The sequence below is a fragment of the Theobroma cacao genome, chromosome 9, assembly GCF_053813885.1.
Source record: "Theobroma cacao isolate CCN51 chromosome 9, ASM5381388v1, whole genome shotgun sequence".
Taxonomy (NCBI): domain Eukaryota; kingdom Viridiplantae; phylum Streptophyta; class Magnoliopsida; order Malvales; family Malvaceae; genus Theobroma; species Theobroma cacao.
Window position 1 is genome coordinate 6,864,806 of NC_142647.1, and position 24,743 is coordinate 6,889,548.

Consider the following 24,743-nt stretch of genomic DNA (forward strand, 5'->3'; position numbering starts at 1 on the left):
GGGTAAGCGAACCTGTTACAAAGTCAACATCTACCTTGATAGCACACTAAGGAAACCCATAACATCAACAAAGTAATTACATAGCAAAAATTTTATCACTTAAAGGTTTGGAGGAAAATAAATTGATATTTGACCGTTGATGTATGCTTTTAAGAATAAGAAGAGAAAATAAAACGACGCGTCGTTTCATCGCCGTTCCCTCTTTACTAATTTTGTAAACTTTCTTTCTCGCTCCTTTTGATTAAACCGACTGAAAATATAAAATTTGACCCGTTGTAATTTTTAGGGCTTAGAGAGGGTTTTTTAAGTTTAACACTCTCTTCCTCTGCTTCTTCTTCTCTTCTGTCGTACTATTTCTCCTTGGTCTCCTACATCCATTTCCGGCCTAGTTTTTTTTTTTTTTTTGTTTCCTTTCATTTTTTTGGCTCTTTATGCTACTCATTTCCAAGATCTCCCTCTCTCTCTCCTAGGGTTTCACTAGAAAGTATGGTATCGCCAAAGCAACTTCTTTCCACCATCGAATCCTCCCTCCTCGGCCCTTCCCCTCCGACGCCGGCGCAGCGAGTCGAGCTCCTTCACGCCATTCGCAGCTCTCTTTCCTCTCTCCAATCTCTCCTCTCCTATCCGGTATCTCTCTCTCTCCCCTTCGCTTCTTCAACAGTTTATGCAAATGCTTTTTGTTGCTACTATTGTTTATTGATGTATGAACTTTTTACCATTTTGCGGTTTTGTAGCCACCGAAACCCTCTGACAGGGCGCAGGTTCAGTCTAGAGAAGTTCGGCTTCCTGATTCTCCACCAATTTCGCTTGACGATCAAGATGTCCAGATTGTGAGTTGAATTTCGCTTTGATAATTTGCCTTTTGTTTTGTGCAAATGTTTTGATTGCTTTTTCTTTTTTTCTTTTTCCTTTTTTTTTTTGGCTAAGAAAATGAGGTGTTGATTTAGTGTTTTATTGACATTTTATTAGAAATTGACTCTAAAAGTAGGTGAAATACTTCTAAGTCATTATGGTTTAACCTGGATGGAGAGGGACTTAGGATGTGCAGCGTTCGTGTTTGTTTGTTTTTATGAGTCTGTTTATCAACCTTGATATGGTCCCATTTGGTTCAGTTTTACTAATTGCTTCACTACTGAATAATTTTGGCCACAATTTGACGCCATTGTTAGAACTTAGAACCAAGAACCAATTTGATTATGCTATTTTGTCTTTATCATTTGCAATGTTAGTCTTCTTTGGTCATATATGTATGACTTTAGTCCTAACTTTATTGATTCACTTTCTCGTGGACATATTTGTTCTTTCTTTTTTGACATTTTGTGCTATGTTGGATTATAGGCATTAAAATTGAGTGACGACCTCCATCTAAATGAAATCGATTGTGTTCGTTTGCTGGTTTCTGCCAACCAAGAGGTAAATTTCTGTCCGGTTTGCTTGTGTCAATTTTTAATTTCTGTTTTTTCCATGTTTATACACAAATGTTTTTTTCTGGTATTTATGTTTTCTTATGATTTTCCTTTTCCAGTGGGGTTTAATGGGACGGGGACCACTAGAGATTTTACGCCTTGCTGCAGGACTTTGGTATACTGAGAGACGAGATCTAATAATGGCTCTCTATACACTTTTGAGGGTAGTTCCCTCTCTAATGCACATTCAGCATCTTGCATCATTTGGTTGCAGCTTTATTCTTACAGTTTTTTTTTGTTCTAAAGAACTGTTAATTGCTTTTTTTAGGCTGTTGTGCTTGATCAGGGACTGGAAGCTGATCTTGTCGCTGATATTCAGAAGTATCTGGAAGATCTAATCAGTGCTGGACTTAGACAGCGATTGATTTCTCTAATAAAGGTGTGAAACTGTGTAAAATGTTTAGTTTCATGTTATGCGTTTATAGAGGGGGTCAATCGTTTTGCAATAATCTTGTACTTGTTCTTCTATGAGTCATGGGCACATTCAAACTCTTTTTGATTGTTAAATTTTGTTTACTTGTGGGAGAACTGATGAATCATTAGAATGCAAATGTTTAGATGTCAACTAAAAATCACTATTTTTCTGAATCGTTCAACTTTTGATCTGATCTTCATTTGAGTAGTTCATCGCAATATTTTTTTTATAAGATTGGAACAACTGACAAAATATCTATGTCTAGCAAATACATGGTTTATTTGTGAATTATATAGCTTTATAGGCAATCTGTAATATGTGTTTTTTTCTTTCGTTTTAACTGCTAAACCCCAATTGTTAACTATTTGAGGTAGAGCAGTGAAACTGTATGGAGCATGCACATTGATGGATATAAGCATGAATATGATTAGTTTGTTAGTGGACTTGATGGACTGATCTCTTTTCTACCCTGAATCTAATGTACTTTTTTCAGTGAGCATTTAAATGGTAGTGCACCAATTGCATTATATTGGAATGTTTCCTAAGTGGAGTCCTTTGTAAACAAGTTGTGGAGAAACATGAAGTGACCTACTGGTTTGGTTTAATGTACTTTAAATACATTGTTTTGAATGGATTAGCCTTTATTGTTGAAGTTAATCTTATTAAGAATTAGTAGCCTGATTGTTGATCTATCAACTTTAATTTTAATTTCAGGAAGAGAATTGAACTTGAATCCAACCTTTACTTTCTATTTCTTGTTACATTTTGATTTATTTGTGAAGTAGTAGCAAGTAGTATCAACTTTTGTGTTATGAAATTGGATTTTCGAGAACATCAGTGATTTCTTCAAGATGCATTAGTTTTTGCTTTAGGGAGGATCCTGTGCAATTGATTTTTAGGATGAGAATTTGCCTTTCCTTTTGGCCTTATGTGTTAGCTTTCTTCTAATCTTTTCTGTATGTTCTTTTGAATGCAATTGATGTCTTTTCCACTTTAGGAACTCAATCGGGAAGAATCAGCTGGTTTAGGTGGGCCTCTCTCTGAACGCTATCTTCTTGATTCTAGAGGTGCTCTTGTTGAGCGGCGAGCTGTGGTCTGTAGGGAACGTCTTATAATTGGACATTGCCTGGTCCTTTCTGTTCTAGTTGTGCGGACAAGTAAGCAGACAATATGTTGTGCTTTTCTTTCCTTTATGATGAAAAGCTATCATGTAGTTCTTTTTAATGAAAGAGGTGGACAATTCTGCATTTGAAAATGTGAAAGATGGCAATAACCCATATTTGATTGAAAGGTAGAATGTGCATTTGGTATTTTTTTTTTCTGATTTCTGAATTTCAGCATCATAGCTCATATTTGATTAAATTTTAGCATATTTCTCAGTTTTTAATGCAATATTATTCCAGTTTGTTGGCTAAAAAACTAATATTATCAAATAGTGTTTCGGCATGTAATGAGGGGACCTCTAAATGCCATCAGGAGAAGATATGATTGGATATAGCATTCACATCAAGGGGAGTGGAGGAGCAAAGATGTAGAAAGGATCTTATGTTTATTGATCTTACAGAGCATATGGTTTTGAATAGAGCATGCAATGGTGCAACATGATCCATAAAATCTCCTACAGTGGGAAATGTTGGTTTATTGTGGTTGATTTATCTACCTTATAGAGGTTTATTGCTTTGATGATTAAATTTAGCCTGGTTCAATTATCAAAAACTGAGAAAAAACTAGTAAGAAGGTTAAGCTATCTAGACTTAACAAGTTTTGTATCCAATTCTTGTTGAAGTTGATTTCCTCATATATTACTATTTTATGCAAACAGCAGTTTATTGTCTAGGGTTTACACTATCTTGCAATATTTGTTGTCAAAATGGGTAATGCACAATATAGGAGGAATTGGGCAACACTTCCAAGATGGAAGTAGGTATCAATCAAGATATATGAGGTTCTTTTTGAAGGATTTGAAGTCTGCTGATCTTGAATAGAAAACTTTTTTGTTAGAAACTTTTCATATGAGATGTTTTTTTTGAGGGTATCTGTTGGCCTTTTCCACATGCAATTGTTCTTGGGTTGAAGATTTGAAACTTTAAATCGCGAAGGGTCTAGGTTATTTAGATATATGTGCTGTTTTTTCAAGGGATTTGAATGTTGTGGTTGAAGCATTCTCTGAAAAGATCCGAAAGTCATATATATTGACTCTTGAGAGTTCTGACATTAATATTCTCTTGTATAGGAAACCGAACTTCAGGATCTTTTAACTTCAATTCTCAAATGTTATGATACTTTGAGCTATGAAGTAATGCAATGGTGGTTGCTAAACATGGTGTTTGTGAGATTAAATACATTTACTATGATGATGTATTTACCAAAATTGGACATGAATCATGTCTGCTAGGCTTATGTTTTTTTTTTTTTCAGTGGAACTGTGATGGGCAACCTAAACCAAAAGTAAAAGTTCTCTATGAACCTATTTGCTATGCTTGACGTGCTATTAATGACATAGAGAATAGAGATAATGAACTAATTATTAGAAAATGCTATGCCCCATCCACCATATTCTCATTTTGACTCAGGTTTCTTTAAGTTCAGTCTTCTGATTCACTTACTATTGTGGGCTTCCGTTCAGGCTTCAGTTGTATCTCCAAAATCTTTGATTCTTCAATACATTTTTCTTTTTGGGTGGTTATTTAAAGTTTTTCGAAATGGGAAGATTGACAACATAAGCTATCTCTTACTTACGAATATTCTTGCATGGTATAATGTAGAAGTAACATTGAGATTCGCTTTGATCTCATTGTAGAAGACTATACCTATCTCTTCTGCTGTTAAGCATCCTTTCTTGTCACAAAGTTCTTGCTTAAAGTTTGAAGCCTTAATTTGTAACTGTGATGGTAGAAAAAACTAAGCTATGTTGAATAGAAATGTTGTAGGTTTCTGAACACTCGTAATTCATGTAGAGGTTGAGTTGCCACTTTTAAAACTACACTGCATGAAGTAAGAAAAGTTTCCCATGGTTGCATGAGGTTCTATGTTTCATTGAGTGACCTCTTTCCTGTCATAGTTCAGATTATGGAGCTGATTTGAGTTTGTTTGATAAACTTTTGGCCGTTTATGGGGTCATCTATATCGCTTGTTTTTGATAGAAAAGGAGTAAGATTAATTATAGTCATACTTTAACAATGTTTTATGCAGGTCCAAAAGATGTTAAAGATGTTTTTTCTGCTTTAAAAGATAGTGCTGCTGAACTTAGTGAGAGCAATGACACCTTAAAACATCAGGCATGTCTTTTTGTTGTAATTCTGTGCAAAAGATTTTCCTTTTATGTGTCTTGGCATGTCACAGCAACATGCAGACAGATGATACATGTATAAGCTTTTGTGTATGCTCCCTGCACTTATTATTTTTTTTTGTTTTTCATCCCTGTGTGCAGATTACATATAGTCTTCTTTTTTCTCTCATCATTGCTTTCCTATCAGATGCTCTAAGTGCAGTATCTGATAACTCATCCATCCTCTCTCATGATGCTTCTTTTAGAAAGGAATTCCATGAAATTGTAAGATGAACAACAATCTCTCTCTCTCGTTTTTTACCTAGTTTACTTTTCTTGAAATTCTGGTGATAGTCTTTGAATTACTGAACAGTTCTGAAACACTTGGAACACTTTAGGTGATGGCTGTGGCAAATGATCCAATTGTTGAGGGCTTTGTTGGTGGTGTAAGGCTTGCTTGGGTTGTACATTTGATGTTAATACATGATGAGATTGGCCTTAGTGAGACAGTTTCAACTGCTTCTTCAAATGAATTGGGTTACATGAATTTGTGCTTGGAATCAGTTTTTGCACACAATGTGTTCCACTTTTTGCTGGATAAAGTTCTTCGAGGTGCAGCATACCAGGTGGATAATGCTCTTTCAGAAAGATGTTTCTCTATATCTTGGTTCTTGCATTTATTGTTTCGGAGTAGCCCTCCCCCCCTCCCCCATTTACTTGGTGGAATGTCATATTGATTTTCCTTTTTTTCATTGTTCTGATCTTTCTGAAAGATGTTTTGACATTACTCGCAATTGATTTTTCTTTTTATTGATGTTGAGATATGCTTTTATGTTTTGTTGCTTATAGCATATTCTTAAGGCAGTTGGCCTTGTTGTTTGTAACTTTTTGCAGAATGATGATGAGGATATGGTGTATATGTATAATGCTTATCTGCACAAGTTAATTACTTGCCTTCTATCTCACCCAGTTGCCAGAGACAAGGTTGGTTGAGTTCTTCAATGTCCTAATTTTGTTAACAATTTACATGTTGAAAGAAACTTGTACAGAGCACAATGCACATTTGATAGATTCTGTTGTCAGTCCTTTTTGATATTAAATTAAGCTAATTTAAATATTTGTGTCAGCATGACATCTTTATTCCTTTCTTTTCCTTGTACTTCCTCTTTAGGGCAGGGGTGGGGGGGCTTATGACTCTGTTTTTACTTACATGCAATTGTTTTGCACCCATTTTTTTTTATCAAGGTTTGTGTTTAGTAGCCCGAGGTTTATTTTCTTCATTGGCATGCAACATGTTGCTTTGCTGTTAGCTGTGTGTATGCAAAATGTCATATCTATAAGAAACATTTGCCTGTCTTATGTCATGTGTTCTAGGCCAGATGTGATGATCCTTAACTCATTTAATGATGTTGACTTTTATGCATGCATGATAAATCGTCAGTACACTTTTTATATGAGTATCCTTGGACCTAATTTATATAACACCAATCCTTGGGTTTTGTCATCTGCCTCATTCTTATCTGCCCATTCGTACAGCTCCATCACTCTGTGACGTTTGTGATATATTTGAGGAGATACTTTGGGAAATTCAAAGTGGAGAAAATTGTGTAATACTTAGCATCTCATATAATTAATTGCTGTAGAGCATTTAGGAAACAGCCCATTTGTTTCAAGCCATCTTTGGCTTTTACAATATATTTGTCTTAGATGTATTCTCATTTTACATTGAAAAGTTCATATTATTCTCAGTGGTGTCACCTTGAACTTTGAATTGAAACACTTTGACGTAGGTGAAAGAATCGAAGGAGAAGACTATGATCACCCTTAATACATATCGCACTGCAGGAGATTTTGTGCATGATAGCAGCTTGCAAGGTGAACAAGCTGCTGAAGGTGTCCCTTTACCTTTTGTGTCTCTCTTGGAGTTTGTGAGTGAAATTTATCAGGTTGGTTCATCAGTTTATGAATGACCTAGTGAATTCAAATACAAAAAACTTTGTATGTATACTAGGTGAGGCATTAACAGTCCAGTGTAATGTTTAGAAACCTGAAAGTTAAAGAATTTTGTTCTTTATTGAAAAACTAACCAATTGAGAGTTATTTCTTTTGGTAAATCTGATTTTAAAATTATTAATCAGATTAAGCTATTACTTTCTTTTGCTTGTATAAGAAAAGCCATTTCCATTTAATGAATGGATATACTTTGTCTTTCCTTTGTACCGCTGTTCTGCACCTCCCTATAATGAGAATGAGTCATTCTGTTGATGTGCAAAATATAAAATACGCTCTCTTTTTTTTTTTTAACAAAAAGATCTGTTGTTGTTAGTTGAGACATTCATCGTATCAGAATCTGAAAATGTTGCCTAACATCTCATTTATTGTGGAACAGATTCTGCACATGCAATAGTCTTTCTCCTTTAACATGTTGCTTCACGTGTTTGTTTTATTTTGTGGATTATTTTAGCCCACAATGACATTTGCTATATCTTTCAGAAGGAACCAGAGCTCTTGTCTGGCAATGATGTCTTGTGGACATTTGTGAATTTTGCTGGAGAGGACCACACTAATTTTCAAACTCTTGTGGCTTTCTTAAACATGCTGAGTACCCTGGTATGCAAGTGTATTATTTGCTTTATAAAGCAAGCTTTGTTATATTATTGCGGTTTATGACACTATGGTTTTTCTTGATTCGATGTTCTTTGCAGGCTTCTAGTCCAGAAGGTGCTTCAAAGGTTTATGAGTTACTCCAGGGTCAAGCATTCCGCTCTATCGGGTGGAGTACATTGTTTGATTGCCTTTCAATTTATGATGAGAAGTTTAAACAGTCTCTTCAAACTGCTGGGGCCATTTTACCTGAGTTTCAGGAGGGGGATGCAAAAGCGCTTGTTGCATATTTGAATGTTCTTCAGAAGGTTTTGACCTTTTCTTGTTTTAGCAATATTTATGACTATAAATCCCTTTTTTCCCTGGACATTTGATGTTTTCACAGAATGCTTTATTCTAGTTGTTTACAAAGAATGTGGTGATCTTTCCTGTTTCTTGTGATTTTCCAAAATTGTAAACTACTTTAGGCATCACATCATGGTGCTCATGATTTTGAGACCTTAGTTATTGAATGTAGCATGTCTCCTTTTTCATGTGTCTTTGTCATCATTGTTAACTGCCTTAGATGTCATATGGTGATAAGTATGTTGATTAATGATTGTTGGTTCCTTTTTTGTGGTGAAATTTCAGATTTGGTTGGCAGTTGCTCCCTCTATTATATGCTTCTAGTTGCTGCCATTCTTTTCATCTTCTTTCTTTTGTAACATTTCTTCTCCTAGCCTCCTTCCCTCTGCCCTCTTCTCTCCGACTTATCTCAAGGACCTTCTTTAGGATATTTTTGCAAACACTTGAGCATCGAGAAATAAAAGCATCTGATCTCAATAAGATTCCATCCACACATGATTTTCCAATAGCAGAGTTGCTCTTGGGGTAAAGTTTTCTACATGACCTATGGTTTCTTCCTCTCTCTCTCTCTCTATATGTATGTATATATATATATATATATATATATATATATATATATATATATATAAGTATATGTATATACTTTTTTTCATGAAAATTCATTAAATTGCATGTCTTGGAAATTTGCACTTGTTTGTCTCTTTTAAGATTTTGCAAATGATCAATGTTCATGGAGAAAATGTCAAAACAAATACAATCCAAATTCTTGGGGTTGGCTGCATGAATTCTCTTTAGACATCATTCAGTCCTATGTGCAACTTTGTTGGATTTTATTTCTTTGGTTACTGGCAGGCGAAAAGTATACAATTCAAATTTTGTTTTAGCAGCTTCAAATGTATGAGAAATGGTTTCTCCCTTGATTTGATTTCGAGACCTTCTCTATGGAAGATGTATGGAAAAGGAGGTGCAGAGCTCATGTTACACATATTTATTTATTTTTTATAATCTCCATCTTCCTTCATCAAACTATGAAACAAGGAGAATCAATATATCTGGAAGCAAAAGCTGCTTATGTCAGTTACAAACTTTTTTCATGTTAATATTGGTGAATTTGGATTATAAATATCTAATCCCTATGTTTGTTGTGTATTTTCCATTTTCAGTTGTTTGTAGCCTACAATCACAAAGTTTTGAGGTTTATATTTTATTTTTCTATGTATATCCCTGTTTGTGTATGCATGTCTATAAATCTATGTATGTTTATAATTGTAAAAGCATATGCATGTTTGTGGTTACTTATTCTAGGTTGGATATCTATGTCTTTTTATTTACTAAATTGTACATTCTCTTTTTCTTTGTCCTTCCTGTTGATGAAATCGTGGTTTTCAGTCTTTACTTGCCATCTGCTACAGGTTGTGCAAAATGGAAATCCTATTGAAAGAAAGAACTGGTTTCCAGATATTGAACCATTATTTAAGCTCCTTAGTTATGAGAATGTGCCACCATATCTCAAGGTTGATTGTTCTCTCTCTCACTCTATTCCTTGTCTTTTCTTCTCCCAATTTAACTCTTTTATAATGTCTCACTCTGAAGTGATTGATGGCATTATGTCTTCTAGATGAAAATCTTCTGATGAGCTTAACGTCTTCAAGAATTTCTTTTAAATATTTAGTTTTATGCTTTCACAGGGTGCTTTGCGGAACACAATTGCTACTTTTGTGCGTGTCTCTCCAGTCCTAAAAGATACTATTTGGACTTATCTTGAGCAATATGATCTACCAGTAGTTGTTGGCTCACATATTGGGATTGGTGGCCAGCCAATGGCAGCCCAGGTTAATTTTTCTATTCAGTATCAAATCTATTAATGGTTGATGTCAAGGTGTAAGTTTTGGGTACCTCTTGCCATATGGTTTTCAAGCTTTGTTTTTATTGGTTAGGTTATTGATGAATTGCATCAGATATGGATATCTACGACTTATTTACTATATTACAGACAAAATCAATATTAGAAGGGAAACTTGCTGATTTAAACCAGACTTTTAGGAGGAAGAGGCTGATTCAGAGGAGTCTAAGTTTGAGAATTGGGAGCTTATCAACCTGAAGGATTCTTTAAGCAAATATCTGTTAATGATTTTCTTGTTATTATTATTTTAGAGTGTTTCAGGTGATATATAAGACTATATTGGGGAAATCGTTAGATGTTGAATCTGAAATGGAGAAAATTAGCTGTGTTAAATAAACTGGATGGACTTGATAAATGAGCTCCAACTGAGATTGTACTGTGCAATCTCATTTTGGTGAAGGAGATAAAAAATTTGTTGAGACTGTTAATGGATTATGTGTAAAATGAGGGTGAACCAAGCAAAGAATTTCCAGAAGCAACTTGCTTGTTATACACGGGGATTGATTGCATTTTCTTTTACAGGAAGGCAGGCAAATAAATTTGATAATGACCATTAGTTTTTGGAAAGAAAAGTGTGTTGTGCTTATTCAAAAATATAGTGTTCATGTTGGCTTTTGTGTTGACAGGTTTATGATATGCAATTTGAGTTGAATGAGATTGAAGCAAGAAGAGAACAATATCCTTCGACTATATCTTTCCTTAATCTGCTAAATGCTCTTATTGCTGAAGAAAAAGATGTAAGCGATAGAGGGCGTAGGTACGGATTGATCCTTTGCAATTTCAGTTTCATTTTTCCTTCTGTGGTTATTCTGAGTAGAGTGTCTTTCTTGCAGATTTTTTGGCATCTTCAGGTTTGTATATGATCATGTGTTTGGGCCATTCCCTCAAAGAGCCTATGCTGATCCTTGTGAGAAATGGCAATTGGTTGTTGCTTGTCTTCAACATTTTCATATGTAAGTATATATTATAGTTTTAATCTGGAAATCTTTTATAGTGATTTTGGTACTTTTATGCAGGGTGAATTATACCAGTTATTGTTTTGTTCAAATTTATGATTATTTAATTGACACTTGCTCTCCTTTTTTTCTTTCTTTTACAAGCTGCATTACGTTGTTATTTATGATTACACTGAAGCTTGATATATATTTTTTTGTGTAGACTGTTATTTATGTGTAATTTATGTTTGATTAACCTTATAACCATACTATACCATTAACAATTGCATTACCTATAATCTATCTTGCAGGATTCTGAGCATGTATGATATTCAACAGGAGGATATTGATAGTGTTGTTGATCAATCACAACTTTCAGCAGCAACACAACCACCTTCACTTCAGACGCAGATGCCTGTCTTAGAGTTGCTGAAAGTATGTTGTATGGTTTTGCTTGTTTTTTACTTCCTATACGGTGGACAATCATTTTTGAAGCAAGTTGAAGCATGTTAAATATGCACAGTTTTTGATCCATTGGCATAAATTTCTTGCATTCTTATTACCTAATGCAACCGTTAATTACTTTGTGGTCAAGCAATAATTTTCTGCATGGAAATTATGCTTTAGAACTAGATTATTCTAATTATTCATTATTGCTTTGACTCTGTTCTGTTGTAATTTTGTTTCTCCCTAAGACACCATCCTTTGGGTAGTACTTGTAACATCAATGTTGGAAACAAACTGCATTTAAAGTAGTGGTTCAACAATTTGAGCTTTTTCTGAGTTTGATGTCAAAATGTTTTTTCCTATGCCTTTTTGAGACTTGGTTAGAACTTTCATGAGTAAATAAGTTTTGTTTCCGGCTGAACGTTGTGCCTCTCGGAATCTTGAACAAATACGAAGATAAATGCTATGGGCGTGAATATTAATGTAGATTTTTTGTTCCAAGTTTTTAACAATATAAGTTGCACTGAACTTTAAGAAATATTTTCCTTACATTAAAATATTGCAACATTTCCCCTCCTTTTTCTTAATATGAAAAAACAGATTTTTTACACCTGCTTAATGTTAAATAATTTATAGCTCACTCAGAATTGCATCATCAATCTTGCTTTCTTATTAATGACTGTTTCTCTTGGCAGGATTTTATGAGTGGTAAAACTGTTTTCCGGAATGTTATGAGTATCCTTCTGCCAGGGGTGAATTCAATCATTACTGCAAGGAATAGTCAAGTATATGGACCACTTTTAGAGAAGGTTGTGCAGCTCTCATTGGAGATTATAATCCTTGTTTTGGAAAAGGATATGCTTTTAGCTGATTTCTGGCGTCCTCTATACCAGGTAATTGTTTCAACTGTGCAGCATCTTTTTATATTTTTTCTCTATAGACTATGATAAACTTCGAAGCAACCTTGGTGATTGCCAAAAGAATAAGTTGGGATCTGAAATTTCTTTTCTTACTTTTTAAGTGAAGTTTGGATGCGAAGCAAGTTTTCTGATGATAATCAAGTTAGTCTGAAATGAATATCTGAATCGGGCTTTTTAATCCGTATATTTGTTGATGAGCCATAGTCATGTTCACAGTTTGTTTGGGAAACAATGAGGTGCTTTGCTGCATGCAAGGGTGCCTGTGTGCTAAAGGAAATTTTTAACAAGACTGATTACCACATTTGATACTGGTGTTTTAAGTAATTTTTTTTTTATATTTTTCTATGAGGATTGGCTTTTAACATATCTTGGGCTATTGGTTCATGAGCTTCAGTTGTCTTTGTACTCTCTCTCTCTCTCACGTGCGCTTGCCTGTAGTAAACATTTGCATAGACATTCAAACATGTGCTAGCCTGTAGAAAACATGCATGGAGAAGTTTTTGAAGAGTATAATTATGAAATGATGTGACTATTTTTTCTTGTGCGAATATCTAGGTCCATGTAAATGTAAACTCCGTCTTGCATATATTTCAATTTGGCTGATGAACTTATATTTCATCCCTGATCATGTTGCATGCAGCTAATTCTCAGCCAAGTTATGTTCCATGACTTGTATGGTAACATCGAACCCTAAGTAGTATATTTTTTGTTGCATGTACTGGATTTATGATGTCAACAGATAATTCCTGATAAAAGCTTCCATGTTTTAATTTTTATGTGCATGACTAGATCGAGGAGAGGAAAAGAATCTTAGTTTTTGCTTGTTTTCCTTGCAGCCTCTGGATGTTATACTCTCCCAAGATCATAATCAAATTGTTGCTTTATTGGAGTATGTTAGATATGATTTTCTACCACAAATTCAGCAATGCTCTATCAAAATCATGAGCATTCTAAGGTTGCCTCTTTTGGACTACTTTGGTTTTATATTTCTTTCTGTTTATCTGGAATCTGATTTGGTTTCTAATATTACCTTGGATGAAGTTCTCGAATGGTTGGGCTGGTGCAGCTGCTGCTGAAATCCAATGCTGCAACTTCATTGGTCGAGGACTATGCAGCCTGCCTTGAGTTGCGATCACAAGAATGTCAGGTTATAGAGAACAGTGGTGATGATCCAGGGGTTCTAATAATGCAGGTTAATCTGAGTTTGTTGTGTGCGTGTGTGTGTGTGTTTTGGCCTCCAAATAATTCAAATGCTTTGAGCAGTGTCTAGAACTTTGCAGTAATTTCTCTCTACTTTCAGCTTCTGGTCGATAATGTTGGTCGGCCTGCACCAAATATTACACATCTACTGCTTAAGTTTGACCTTGACACCTCTATTGAGCAGACGCTTTTACAGCCAAAATTCCATTACAGGTTTTGTTGCTAGTTATTCAAATATATTCATGTTTATTTGTGCCAATGTTTGCTTCGACCCTCTTACAGTACACATGATTATTATACAGCTGTTTGAAGGTTATTCTTGAAATTTTGGAGAACCTTTCAAAGCCAGATGTAAATGCATTGCTTCATGAATTTGGGTTTCAGGTTAGAACTACTCTATCTTGCTTATTGGATTTCTTAAAAAGAAAGCTACTAGCATTTAAATCCGTTTCTTTTCTCTTTCATAGTTTCCCAAGTTTCTATTGGAGTGGGACTATTTCTTAGAAAAATTTCAATTGTTCCCTGTATGCAGCTTCTTTACGAGTTGTGTCTGGATCCATTAACATGTGGACCTACCATGGATCTTTTGAGTAGCAAAAAGTATCATTTCTTTGTAAAGGTATAGCATGATTTAAGGATTTAAGGATTTAATGATCTTAATTGGTCTCTTTCTTTTGTTATGTGGTTTGCTTTGTTTGAAGGAACAAAATCTTATGATACTGTTTTGTGGCAGCATCTTGATACTATTGGTGTTGCTCCACTTCCTAAACGTAACAACAACCAGGCACTTCGCATCAGTTCTCTGCATCAGGTTTTTTTCTTAATAATTTTTTCCTTTTTTATTTAGTTCTAAGTTTTTGCTGTTGCATCATTTAACCAAGTTGGTTGCTTCACATAGTTCTTTACTTAACAGTGTCCATTTCTTTTTAGTTGTGAGACACATCAGAGGCAAATTTGAAGGTGCTTTGTTTCTGGATTACAATTGGGTTGGCAACTTCCCTCAAATTTGGCTATCTTCTCATTTGCATTTCTAGTTATACTGAGCTTGACACTTCATTGATAGTTGATTCTACTCATTTCAGTAAAAACCATGTTATGTTTTACTCCAAACGAGTCTGGATAAGTTTTCTCCATTTATCTATTTTGCTTAAAGCACCCTACTCTTACGCCAGAACTTTTTGATTCAGTATTTAATCAATTTTTTATTGTCTTGTTTGTGAAGTCTTGATACCTCAGTGATGGATCTCTGCACAGAAATGTAGTCTAAAACCAATTGCATGGTTTAGTTTACTTAAATTAATTGTCATCATGGTGCATGCTTCCTGCCTAAGGAATTCAGAATTAAGTTCTATTCTTTGAGAACGTCTTGTAAGTTGTAAAGTTCTATCTTGTGGAACTTTCACTCATGCTGATTTCTTGCTCCTTGTCTTCTGCAGAGAGCATGGCTATTGAAACTTTTAGCTATTGAGTTACATGCGGCTTATGTGAGTAGTCCCCATCATAGAGAGGCTTGTCAGAGGATCCTAGCTCATCTTTTTGGCCAGGGTGTTGTTGAAACTGGCACTGACATTATTTCGCAGTCCTTAATTCTTCAAATTAGCAAGGAACATGCTGCCACCAGAACCATCAGTAAGACCAAGGTATTATGAATTAGTTACATCTATTATAATTTGAAATAACAATTTTATCACATGGTTGCTGATTTGCAAATAATAAGTATGTGGATGGTTATTGGAAAGTGAATTTAATTTCAATTTCTAAATTTTCTTTCCACTGCTGTTGCTACCGAGGTATTTTTTCCTCTTTGCCAATTTTTTTCTGAGGTACAAGTTTCTGTATTGAGGCAAAGTGGTGGTTCCCTGTTATTTCTGCTTTTGTTTTTAGGTTGTATTGACAGTTGTAAGCCACTTGGACAAGAATATTGAAAACTTTTTGAAAGTTTGAGATATGTTTTATGCTTACTTGCTGAGGCATGTTGCATTGTTCCTTTTCTTCTTTCATTAGTGGTGGGGTCCTTAGTTCTCTTTAGTGCATCAAATCCTTTTGACAATTGTTTCCATGCTATATAGTCCTAATGTTATAATTTGCATTGAATGTATTTTCTGGTGTGTATTAAGAGTGCTGTTTGCCTTTATGAAGATAATGAAGTGGATCTGCTGTCTCATTTGTGGCTCTTTGTATTTGATCAATTTCAGGTGTTAGAGTTGCTTGAAGTTGTCCAATTTAGATCACCAGACACCACTACGAAGCTTTCTCAAATTATTTCTAATGTGAAATATGATTTGATGGTAAGGTTCTAGCTACAGACAGTAGCTCTCATACTGTTACCTGTCATCTGGACTTGCTCATTTCTGCTTTACAGGCAGAGGACATACTAGGAAATCCAACAACTACTGGAAAGGGTGGCATCTATTACTACTCTGAACGTGGAGATCGTCTAATTGATCTTGCTTCACTTCGTGATAAACTTTGGCAGGTCATTTCCATTTTCTTTAAAAAACATTGCCTGAGAATGATAGTTTTTGTTTCTGTAGTGTTGTATATACAAGGCTGATGTTGATCTGGCTTTTCTTTTCAGAAGTTCAACTCTGTTTATCCTCAGTTGAGTAACTTTGGCAGTGAAGCTGAGCTGAATGAGGTTAGAGAGACAATTCAGCAGTTGTTGAGATGGGGATGGAGGTACAACAAAAACCTTGAGGAACAGGCTGCCCAACTTCATATGTTAACTGGCTGGTCACATATTGTTGAGGTCTAACCACTTTTTAATTGGGCTTGTCCGAACTTGATTTTTTTTCTTTAAAAAAAATTTTCAATTTTCTTATGCCCTTTACCTGTGCTACATGCTCTGGCAGGTTTCTGTATCGAGAAGAATCTCATCGCTTGAAAATCGATCTGAAATTTTATATCAGTAGGCTTCCCTATTATCACTAGCATGTTTCTTTCTTGTTCTTGGGTTGCTTTATCACTTATATCTCTGGTAATTGTCAGGATTCTTGATGCCTCTCTTAGTGCTTCTGCCTCTCCAGACTGCTCATTGAAAATGGCATTTATATTGAGCCAGGTAACCTGGCTGCACTCGTCAACTTACTGCTTATCTTTCCATTTCATGGCATTGGTTTTTGATAACTTGCCTTTTGCATGAAATGTTGCTAGGTGGCTCTTACATGCATGGCGAAACTACGAGATGATATATTCTTATGCCCTGTTGGTTTAAGTTCAGATAGTATTACATGTCTTGATATTATCATGGTGAAACAATTATCAAATGGTGCTTGTCACTCAATACTGTTTAAGCTTATCATGGCAATTTTGAGAAATGAATCATCAGAGGCTTTGAGGAGGCGGTATGGTCCTAACTAGAATGCTTTTCTTTGCTTGTTAAACTTTTTCACTTGTTATCTGACCTTTTTATATGTACCAATCTTCAGTCAGTATGCGTTGCTTCTGAGCTATTTCCAGTATTGTCAGCATATGCTTGCTCCTAATGTGCCAACAACAGTTCTTCAGCAGTTGCTGCTTGATGAGCAAGATGGCGAAGAGTTAGATCTCCGAAAGGCATGTAACTCTCTGAAACCTTTTCGAGTTATTTTTTGACTATGTTGCAATTTTTATATGTTAATTGAAGAAAAGCTTCATTACCACTGATCCATTGCAGATTGACAAAGAACAGGCAGAACTAGCTCGTGCCAACTTTTCCATCTTAAGGAAAGAGGCTCAAGCCATCTTGGATTTGGTGGGTGCACTCTCCACTCAGCCCCTTTCGACCTCCTTTTTTCTTCAGTTGGTATCGTGTATAAAGATTGGTGTTAACTTTGAAGTTTTTGACTATATTTTCTTCAATATGGAACTGGAATTGAGATTGTTTTTCTTATCTAGCATTTTCAGTCAAATAGATGTTTTCTTCCAGAGTTTGGACATGTAAGGTTTGACTGGATTGGACTACTATAGATGCTTGTATGTATCTATGTGCAATCCTGTGAATTCATATAGACATACAACTAAATCTTGTCCACAAATCTCTCCAGTTTTTGAACTGCAATGAACCTGAAAAATTGGTGATGTATTTTTCAATGTATTGCATAGACTATGCTTCTTTTATGGGGCAATCAGAATTCCTTTTTTCTGGTCAATCTTCTTATTTTGAAAAGTTTGCTTGACTGTCTAAATTTATTTTGTGCAAGATATTCTAACTGCTGTATAGATTGTTGTTCCATTGTGGTTGATGTACGTCATAAGATAGACTTTTTGTAGTTTTGATGCTGCTTTCTTTCTCATTCTGTTCAATTTCAATCTGCAGGTAATAAAGGATGCTACTCAAGGCAGTGAGCCTGGCAAGACAATATCTCTTTATGTTCTGGATGCAGTAGTTTGTATTGATCATGAGAGATATTTTTTAAATCAACTTCAAAGTAGAGGGTTTTTAAGGTCTTGCTTAATGAGCATCCGTAACTTTTCGTGTCAGGTTTGTCTATCTTTCCTCCATATATTAGCTGCTGAATCAAGGAAAATTTGTACTATATCATGTTTAATAGCAAGCAAAATGTTATTGTTCTAGAATTATGTATACTAATTTGGGAAATCTGGTTATATAGATGATGAAGTTGGAAATAAAGATGCATTTTGTAATAGCTGGCTAAAATGCACTGGACATGCTGCCATGCTGCTTTTCATCCATAATTAATATAATCAATCGTTGAAACCTCCAAAACCTCTTTATCTTTTTCTTCAGCACGGGCTGTTTACTCAGTTATGTTCCCTGGAGCTAGGGTCATTAATATTTTCAAACTTTTGTAATGCCTTCCATCCCATTTTCTTCTGGTATTGTTTGACTTGCACGTGTAAAACTTTTTGTATGTGATATAGATTTATCCCTACCTCCTCAAACTGTCTTCCAACTGCTTAATGCTTCCCCTTCCTGAACCCTCCCCACCAACCCAATAAAAATGAAAAAAAGGAAGAAAAACCTAAGAGAAAGTATTATAGGAGATTTAATACCTCTAGAACCCCTCTTTTGTTTATGGAATCTGGCACATATCATTGCTTATAGAACTGTATAATTGATTCAGGATGGTGGCCATTCACTTGACTCATTGCAACGTGCTTGTACTCTTGAAGCTGAACTTGCTTTGCTTCTGAGAATTAGTCACAAATATGGGAAATCTGGGGCTCAGGTTTTATTTTCCATGGGTGCTTTGGACCATATTGCTTCATGCAGGGCAGTTAACTTGCAGGTGATATTGCAATCTTTGTGCCCATTATCCTATTTGTATTGCCATGTTTCTGATTTGATTGAAATTAAACTATCCACCAGGGAAGTTTGAGAAGGGTTGACACAAAGCTAAGAAAAGATGTGGCTGTGGACATTGACAAACAGCGGATGATCGTGACTCCTATGTTGAGATTGGTGTTTTCTTTGACATTGTTGGTTGATACATCTGAGTTTTTTGAGGTCAGTTGTTTCTTTTACTTTTTTCCTATGATAGTCTGGTCATTTCATGCTTGTAATGGAAGGAAGAGAGAGAAATTAATTCCTATCTATGCTTTGAGTCAGGTTTAGCTGCAGAACTCAAGAAAATGTTCCACCTCTTCCTAACCTATCTTACTTGGACTCGTTATTTTTTCTCCCTTACATACCCATGTTTGACTCATGTCAGAGACTTTTAAGTAGATATGAGTATGAGGCTATGCCTCTGTAAATATAAGCTGAAACTCGCAAAGTTGAACATGCTAATGTTTGGCAGTGCAACCCAAGTTTGAGCAACATAGCTACAAACCATAACCAATAGCATCTTCCCACTAATTACTTAACAATTTTGAGATGGTTCAAATTGAAAAATGAACTGAGCTCAAGCTTGGTATTCTATTTATTGGGGGCTCCATTTGGTTGTTACTTTTGATATTCACATTTTGCTTTCAAAAACCTAAAGTTAGAGAAGTGCATTTGGTTACAGATGTAACAAATAGTTTTTAAGGATTGAAAGTTAATAGTTTGACTAAAATGGATGGCAAGAACCATAATTTTGCTTCTATATTGAATCGTGATGATGGAATTGGTGCCAAACTAATTAAACATGTTGAGCTCATTTAATGTTCTTTCCATTGTTTTCATCATCATTATTGTATTAAGTTGTTATTTTTAGTTTTATTAAAGTCATATTGCATGCTCAAGTTGATTTCAAAGCTTGAGCTTAAGAGATGAGATCAAGCTTCAACTTTTCTCTTTTGCTGAGCCATGCTGGTTGCTGCTGTTTTTTTTATGATTACCATTTGTAATAATAGGTGTTATTGTTGTTGTTCTCAAGCTTGAGTTGGTTGCAAACTAAGAGCTCAAGTTGAACTTGAAACTTGAGCTCAAGCTTCTTTAATGTTTGGATTGAGTTGGACTGATAGCTTCTCTGTGACTTACCCTTGTTGGACTTCTGGAATGATTTATATTCACCAGAACATAAAGCAAATAGTTGAGACATATGGCAGACCAGAACATATTCTGCTGCTAAGTATTTATCTGGTTATCCTTGTGTTTTAATTTGAGTCTCGTTGCCATCTTTTAATTCTTTAGGTCATGTTAGCTTTTATCTAGCTGACATAGGCATATTGCAAGCCGTTACAGTGGGTATCCTTACCTGAAAGTCCTGATTCTGTTTGGAACCTACTGACTAATGTCTAATCAGAGGGACAATGGGTTCAGCCAACCAGTTCTTGATGAGAAGACTCAGTTGGGCTTTACAAGTAGAAGTATCAAATACTTTTATTTTTTTTTTCAATATTGGAGAAACTACATTCTTTTATATACTTCTCAATCTTCTTCTCTTTCAACCATACTCGAGCAAGCTTGTTTTGACGTGATTCATAATAAGCCACCATTTTTTTTAATTTGAAGTAGTGGGCATTGTTTCTTAGGTTCTATGTCAGTCCTTTTCCTGCCTTTCCTCAACTCATTTCATCTTCTTTGATTTTTGTGCCTGATGCAAATTTCCTCCTTTTCCATGTATTTTATTTTATAGGTTAAGAATAAAATTGTCCGTGAAGTCATAGATTTTGTGAAAGGACATCAATTGCTCTTTGATCAAGTTCTTCGGGAAGATGTTTCTGGAGCTGATGAATTGATGATGGAGCAGATCAATCTTGTTGTTGGTATACTTAGCAAGGTGAGAACCTTTTAAGATGTGTTCTGGCTTAATACTATCTGACTCCAAATTGACTTGATACTTGCAATCAGGCAGTGGCATCATCTACTTGATTGGTGCTTTGACACTTTGAGAAATAGAATATGGTTGTAAAAGATTAAAAACTTGACTATTTTCTTTTTAAGGGGTTTTCCCGTGGTTCTCTTCTTAATGTTGTAGATTATCTTTTTTATCTTTATTGTTAGGTAGTCTTCTTTTTTCGTATAAATTAAACGAAGTTTGATTTGATTACATGGAGACGCTTATTTCTTTTTTTTTTTTTTTTTCTAATTTATAGGTTTGGCCTTATGAAGAAAGTGACGAGTATGGTTTTGTTCAAGGGCTTTTTAGTATGATGCATATTCTTTTCTCTAGTGATTCAGAGACAGCTACTTTTTCACACTCAGTGCGATCTCCCAAGGTGTGGCAATGTTTCTTCTGAATGTTGCTGCAGAAGCTATCGGCTTTTTCACACTCATTTATTGTTCATCTGTTTTTTTTTTTTTTGAATGATCAGAATTTGAGTTAGTCAGAACTGAATGCTTTTCAATTATGCTATCACACTCATGTATTGTTCTTCTTTCTTTTTACTTTTTTCTTTCCAATGAATGGTCAGAATCAGAGGAGGTCAGAACTCAATGCTTTTCGATTATGTTTTAGTCTGAGTTCTTATCTATACTTTTTGGTCACAAAGAAATCCCTTAGGCTGCAGGTATGTGTTCAAACATCAAAGGTTGAGGCTTGCACATTCTTCCATTTATTTATATCGTTTGGTTTGGTGATAGACAAAGAAATGGGTATCATCTATCAACTTGTCACAGGTGTCAGACGACTCTCCTGACTATCATTCTCCTGCTGGCCCGCAGCAGCCAACACTTAATTTACTTTGTTCTCTTTTGAATGCTGTGACAAATTCTCTTGAAAGAGCATCTGAGGAAAAATCAATACTGCTTAATAAGGTATTATGGGATTGTATAAACATTGTGAAAGATCATAATGTTTTATGATTTTGCATTTCTGGTGTCATTTGTTCTTTGTGTTTGCGTTGCCTTTTATCTGTCCTTTCTTCATTTGTATTGCTTTTTTTTTTCCTTGGAGGTAAAAGTTTGTGTGTGGCATGTGCACTAATTACATTTTTGAGTTTGCAGATTCAAGACATAAATGAACTATCAAGACAGGAGGTGGATGAAGTTATCAATTTATGTGTTAGGCAAGATTTGGTTTCAGCCTCGGATGACATTCAGAAAAGGTATGTTTCAGTGTTGCATTGCTTTTCTGTTTGGTTTAATTTGAAAGTACACATGCAAGAAGTTTTTCTTGTAGCCATACTTTATTAATATAATGTTTGAAATTAAAGAAACTTCTCTCAATTGAAGATAAAATATCTATTATGGTTTTGAAAAATTTTTCCCAGTTTGCACTCTTCATGTATTTGTGGTATTGATGGATTGTTGGTGCATTCTTGTATATTTAACACTATGGCTTTCCTGTTTTACAGGCGGTATATAGCAATGGTTGAAATGTGCCAAGTAGCTGGTAATAGGGATCAGCTAATATCTTTATTACTTCCTCTTGCGGAGCACATGTTGAATGTCATCCTAATCCATTTTCAGGATAGGTGCTTCATTTTTTGCCCTATGGTTTTGAAATAATTCTTAACTTGTTGCATTGCTCATGGGTGAAATTAGTTACTATGATACTCCTTGATTCTTGGTGTGTGTACATGTTTCTGGTCCTTCAGGGATTAATGAACCCATGTAGATTAGTTCTCTAGTTCTGAATTTATCTTTTTTTTGTTTGATGGTTTGGGCATTGAAAATTAATGAGCAGAAAATTTATTTGGGCTATTTCTTTTGATGCTTAGTTTGATAAGCCATAAGAAATGAGACGTTTAAGACTATTGGATATAAGAGGAGCAGATTGGATAGGGTGGAGACTTTAAGGTCTAAGCGGTTCTAGGAAATACTATTATATTTTTAAATGAATGTGATCTAGATTGGAATGTATTAAGGTTTAGCTGTAAATCATTTGCCCCGTGCCCCCCACATATTCCCCCTCTTTTTATTTTAATTGGATTTTAGGGTGATTTGTCCTCATTGGCCAGCTGATATTAGAATGTGAAACATAAAGTAGATTGAATTTTATGCTTTTTCTGTTTTAAAATCCTTGTCCAATATTTGTGTTGTATGTATATGAAGTTACCTTATTCTTAATTCCTGGCTTTTATGGCAGCTCTGGTGTATTTGATACCAGCAGAAGTATGAAAACCATTACATATGGTGCCAAACCTGACTCAGGGCAAGAAATTTCTTTGTTGTCTGGAAAGTTAATTCCACTTTTAGAGCGACTTGAGCTATTAAGTGAGGTATGCTGCTTCCCTGATCTCTGTTTAGACCTTTTGGGATATGATCATTCCAACTCTATCATGCCCAATTGTCCTCCTGGGAGCTCAAGCTCTGTTTTTTATCAGAAAATATCAACAAGTCATGGGAGAATTAGAGTATCAGACATGGTACAATGTGTTTTTAGTTTATCTACTCTAGTGGTGGTTGAAATTCTGAAAAAACAGCATCACAAATGAAAGATCACTTTTATTCGATACCAAGTATGCTACTGACAAACTGTCAATTCTTTGCATACAAAATATTCATTAAAGAAGTTATGACTTGTGTCATAGATTTATTCCCTTATTCAGCCCTTGTGCAGAGTAGGCTTGTTGCTTTAGTTGTTTGGAATGATGATGGTGTTTTTTAATTCTCTCAATTTTGGGTTTGGTATAAGCTTTTAACAAACTCGAAAATTGTGCTGGGTTTAGCTTATCTGGAAATCAGAAATAAATTGAAAATACACTTGGTCTTGACATTTGTGGCCTTGAAATTCTCCAAGGCAAGGATGTCTTGGTTCCATGGTCAACTGCTTTGAGTCTGCCCTTAGTTTTCTTTGTTGGAATATATATTGATATTTTTTTTGTTGGTACTTGTCTTCCCAGGATAAAGTAGGCCACAACCTTAAAGTCTTCCGCAGATTAGTGACTTCGCTTAAAGAAATGGTAATCCAAAAATTGGCTTTATGATGTTGGTTTAAGGAGTGAGAATTTTTTTTATATTGATGTTAAAAAATATTTGCGCATTAATGTGTTTTTTTTTTTTTTTGGGGTTTCTGAAATCCTGTAATTGCTGTCATGTCTGTAATCTAGAATGTATTAAATGTAATGTAATTATCCATAGATTTTGTTCAATGAATAAAAATTTAGTTGCTTAATATTGTTAGAAAATTTATTATTTTCTAATTTTTTGCGTCGACTTCTCTTTTTATTAGGGTTCTATGAGCAATACAATTTGAATATGAGACCTCTACTCAAATCCTGTTTTACCTAAGCCCAAGTTGCCATTTAGTTTGCTTGGTTTTTTTTGGAATTTTGATGGGATTTACTTTGTGGAGTTTGCGTAAATTTATAAGGGCGTGCAGTAACCCTTGAACTTCCTGCAAACACAAGATGCATCCCTCTGCTTATGTTGCCCATCCAGATGAATTGGCATAATTCAATTTGTGAATGTAGCCTATAATAAATATATATATATATATATTTAAGCAGAAGTGTTGGATGAGGTACTCTAGTGTTGGAACATAACAATCTTCTTACTCGCTGGCATAAATGCTTTAATGTTTGGTAGGGTGGAAAGGAAAGTGAGGTTCTTGGAAAATTTGTCCCATCCATTACTAGCCTACGATGTACCAAATCTGTAGTTGTAACTTCATCAGATCAAATGTATTTCAATTCCAATCTAATGCAATGCTGATGATTGGTTTATATTTGTCTTGTGATTTCATTTGTCGTCATCCCGATAAATGTTTGAAGGAGCATTGGGCTCATGCACCTTTTCACTTAAAAACTAAGATTCGAATCTCAATTCTTCCATTTAAAAAAACAAAAAAAAACTTTCTACGTCATTTGCAGACAAGTTGAAACACTCCCTAATACTAAGATGTGTATTTAATTTAAAATTCATTTGTACGATTAGAATCACGTGAATGTAATGAGAGGAAAGATAAGCCATTAAGATTACGTAAGGT

General features: G+C 35.0%; 1 protein-coding gene across 2 annotated transcripts; it reads left to right on the forward strand.

Annotated features, from left to right (window-relative positions):
• The first annotated feature begins 346 nt into the window (after positions 1 to 346).
• On the forward strand, positions 347 to 23,943 carry EMB3142 (nuclear pore complex protein (DUF3414)). Of its 2 annotated transcripts, none has more exons than XM_088810209.1 (45): positions 347 to 627; positions 735 to 830; positions 1,339 to 1,413; positions 1,526 to 1,630; positions 1,735 to 1,845; positions 2,879 to 3,038; positions 5,074 to 5,159; positions 5,312 to 5,434; positions 5,548 to 5,775; positions 6,044 to 6,133; positions 6,940 to 7,095; positions 7,643 to 7,759; positions 7,855 to 8,061; positions 9,511 to 9,612; positions 9,787 to 9,930; positions 10,628 to 10,758; positions 10,835 to 10,954; positions 11,248 to 11,371; positions 12,079 to 12,276; positions 13,140 to 13,258; positions 13,345 to 13,495; positions 13,604 to 13,716; positions 13,806 to 13,887; positions 14,036 to 14,122; positions 14,237 to 14,314; positions 14,940 to 15,143; positions 15,699 to 15,791; positions 15,866 to 15,979; positions 16,082 to 16,252; positions 16,356 to 16,411; positions 16,492 to 16,564; positions 16,657 to 16,847; positions 16,932 to 17,058; positions 17,159 to 17,236; positions 17,801 to 17,965; positions 18,570 to 18,734; positions 18,815 to 18,952; positions 20,508 to 20,651; positions 20,968 to 21,090; positions 21,292 to 21,381; positions 21,491 to 21,628; positions 21,818 to 21,918; positions 22,168 to 22,287; positions 22,902 to 23,034; positions 23,659 to 23,943. In XM_088810209.1, the coding sequence occupies exons 1-45, from the start codon at positions 487 to 489 to the stop codon at positions 23,740 to 23,742; spliced, it is 5,652 nt and encodes a 1,883-aa protein (XP_088666335.1). In that variant the 5' UTR covers positions 347 to 486; the 3' UTR covers positions 23,743 to 23,943. The 2 variants fall into 2 exon arrangements, with proteins under 2 accessions (XP_088666335.1, XP_007013432.3); XM_007013370.3 differs by having other exon boundaries at positions 349 to 627; positions 21,286 to 21,381.
• Positions 23,944 to 24,743: the final 800 nt, after the last annotated feature.